The 2994-nt window shown below is 37.6% G+C and overlaps 1 protein-coding gene across 3 annotated transcripts in view; it reads left to right on the top strand.

Annotated features, from left to right (window-relative positions):
- rtn3 (reticulon 3) overlaps positions 1-2390 on the top strand; it is a 23826-nt gene extending 21436 nt beyond the window's left edge. For all 3 annotated transcript variants that reach the window (XM_016474766.1, XM_016474767.1, XM_016474768.1), the window contains 2 exons: positions 562-620; positions 791-2390. In XM_016474766.1, coding sequence (XP_016330252.1) covers positions 562-620; positions 791-839 — 108 coding nt within the window. In that variant the 3' untranslated portion in view covers positions 840-2390. The remainder of the gene's footprint in view (positions 1-561; positions 621-790) is intronic.
- Positions 2391-2994: the final 604 nt, after the last annotated feature.

Below are 2994 nucleotides of genomic sequence, written 5' to 3'. Positions count from 1 at the left end.
CATTGCTGTTCTGTTGTAAGTAATCTTAAAGATTCCTAAATGCATCTACTTTCGGAAGGCCAAATAAAGTGCTTTTGCTTTCGCCTAGAAACACACAGCGTCTCCCTGACATGGCTGCTTCAACACTAACTGCGGTTACTGAAACCACGCCTTCTTTCTTTGCGTGCACATTTGGGCGGCATTATGCTAATATTTCCACATAGTGAGGTAGATATGTGGGGGCGTGTTAGAACGAGCCGTTTTAGGGAGGCGTGGCAGAGTCTTAACTTTGATAAAGAATATCTCTTTGGTTTTGAGACTTTAGTCTTTGCAACTTCAGGGATCTTATCTATGCACAATCAGCTTGTAACACTCCAAAGAGAAAGGAAAACTTGAAATCGCATCATATGACCCCTTTAAATATCTTAAATGATATAAGAAAAGTTTCATTACAATTTCATGAGGTCTTAAATTTGGGGACAGAAAAACAGAAATTCTTATACTTCAGAAGGCTATTATTTAATAGTGATATTACAGTCATAGTTTCTTACAATACAAAATCTCTCTTTGCTCTTTCCACAGACCCAGATTGACCGTTACATTGACATTGCACGCACTCAAGTCAACACTACAATTGCCAAGTGAGTTATGTTTTGAGTAGAGTTAATACAGTATGAAATACCATCTGTGCATGCTATTTATCTATAAAGAACTGAGTCTTGGAAATGGCTGCCAATTAGTGAGACCTTGATGCCACATAGTAACATTGCCACCTAATGGGTGTTTGTCTGGGGTTTTTTTTTCTCCTTAGGCTACAAGAGAAACTCCCGGGATCGTTGAAGCGCTGTAAAGCAGAATGATGCTCCTCTCTGATCCCTCGTTACCATGTTTACCATCCTTCTATCTTTAGCCGCCTCCCCTTACACTAAGCCCCGCCCCCTACTCCTATATTTCCCTGTTTAACCCCACACCTTAAAACAACCATCTGCACTGAACCAGCTAGTATGTAAAATCTAAAAAGCTTCTTGATATTCAATGTTAACTCTGCAGCTTATTAATGAGCATTAAGAAGGAGCTGGTGTTTTTCAACACAAAAAGTGATGTAATGCTACTGGATGCCCATTTTGATGGCCAGTGCACAGAAGGATTTGTGAACTAGACTGAACTTATGACTTGGTTTTGAGTGTTGGGATGGGTGGTGCTGTAGTAATGAATAAAGACAGGTGTTTTACTCAAAAGCAAATGTCTGTACTTCTAAAAAATTAACATTTCACTGAAAAATGCTGACAAAATTGTTTTAAAACTAAACAAAAAAGAGAGAGAGAGAGAACCTTATGAAACATACTTCCCCCTTTTTTTCTTCGAAAAATGTGTATGTATTCATCTGAAATGCACTGAACATTATTAGACTTGCATGTTTTGATCAGTCAGGATGGATCGGGACGCTATAGCAGCAGTGATGATTCGGTCTAGTTCACTATCCTCCCTGTTATTGGTGCAATTTTTTTAATTTTGTGTATGTGTATATATAGTTCGATTACAATAGGCTATTTGCTGTGAAGTAGTTAGTGTTGCTTTTTATATTTAAAAATCAAATATACAGCTCTTATATGTCTCTTTCGCACCTCTTGCACTCAGTCATCTGAGTTGAGTTGACATGTAAATGTTACTGTTATTATTCTTCAAATAATGGTTATTATATCTTGATTAGGATGGCTGCTTTAAGTCCCCTGTCTGACATTGGCTTTGTAACAAATATTAATAACCTTAAGATTGAGTTTTATGTATAGGATCGTCAGAGCGCGAGAATATAGGAGAGGAAGGCAATAATTTTCTGCTTGATGTGAAGTTGGCCGTCGATTTTCGTTGAAACAGGGCCAGTGCCCATCATTCATGTCATTTAAAAAGGTAAAACATTTTTTTTTTGTCAGCATTTCGGGGCATCGTTTACCACCTTGGGCACTGAAAAAGTTTAAATATTTAATAAGGCTACAAAGAACTATTGTTTAAGCTGGATAATTATACTTACTAATCATATGTGGTAACACTGTTTTTCCTTAAAAGTCGAAACTCCACTGCAAGCACTGTTGGCTTTTAGGATACAACTACAAGGGTGAGTTTAATTCTGAAAGGGAAGGGTAACATAGTTAGTGAAAATAGTAAAAATGGCTTTAGGTGGGCCGCTGTGTTTAAAAGCAGCTCCAGTCCACGCAAATGCATTTATGCGCACAGTTACAACTTGATAAATGTCTTATCTGCCATATATCAATAGTCACATTCATATTGGTGTCTTTGTTACTACGTAGTCTGTCAGCTCCTGATGGTTTTGCATTGTTCGCTTCACATTCCAGCTGATGCAGTTGGAAGCTTGTCCACATTGGAAAATTTAGCAGAGCATCGAAAATGTTTAACACTAACAAGCTCCATCACATTTTAAAAGTTTATTTTGTGATTTTTATCGCCCCTTTCTAATATATTTTGATTTGCTCTTCATTTCAGGAATTTTTTTTCTCTCTCTCGCACCCTTTTTGTGTTGTATGCATGTTTGCACACAACCAGGTTCAGACGAAAGTGTCTAGTCATTGTGTTAACTAGCATGTTCTACAGAACTAGCTTAACTAGCATGTTCTACAGGTGAGATCACATGTGCAGTGTTGCTTTCGAAGAACAGGTCAAGCTCTGACAATTTGTATTACCACATTGTTTTTCAGTTTAAGAATACATTGACTATATAGCTACTTTTTAATAGATGCAGACCTCTCTGTTTAGGTTATTATCTGCTTCTCTTCGTAGGTTCAGTTTAATATTTGGGTATTTTTTTAACTTATTCCTGTAGTACCTTAGCATGTTTGCGGTTTCTTCTTTCCTGTGTTTCTCTCTGAGAAGCGTTGACGGAGGTCACATTCTTTTTGCTTTTGACTCTTGAAGACTAGATGTGATGACTAACATCTACATTCAGTTTGTTAGTTTTGAATTAAGTTAATATGTGGGAGTTTCGGGGGGGGGGGGGGGGGA

Source organism: Sinocyclocheilus anshuiensis, unplaced genomic scaffold, assembly GCF_001515605.1.
Source record: "Sinocyclocheilus anshuiensis isolate Anshui unplaced genomic scaffold, SAMN03320099.WGS_v1.1 scaffold1644, whole genome shotgun sequence".
NCBI lineage: Eukaryota > Metazoa > Chordata > Actinopteri > Cypriniformes > Cyprinidae > Sinocyclocheilus > Sinocyclocheilus anshuiensis.
This window is presented reverse-complemented; position numbering and strand designations above follow the sequence as displayed.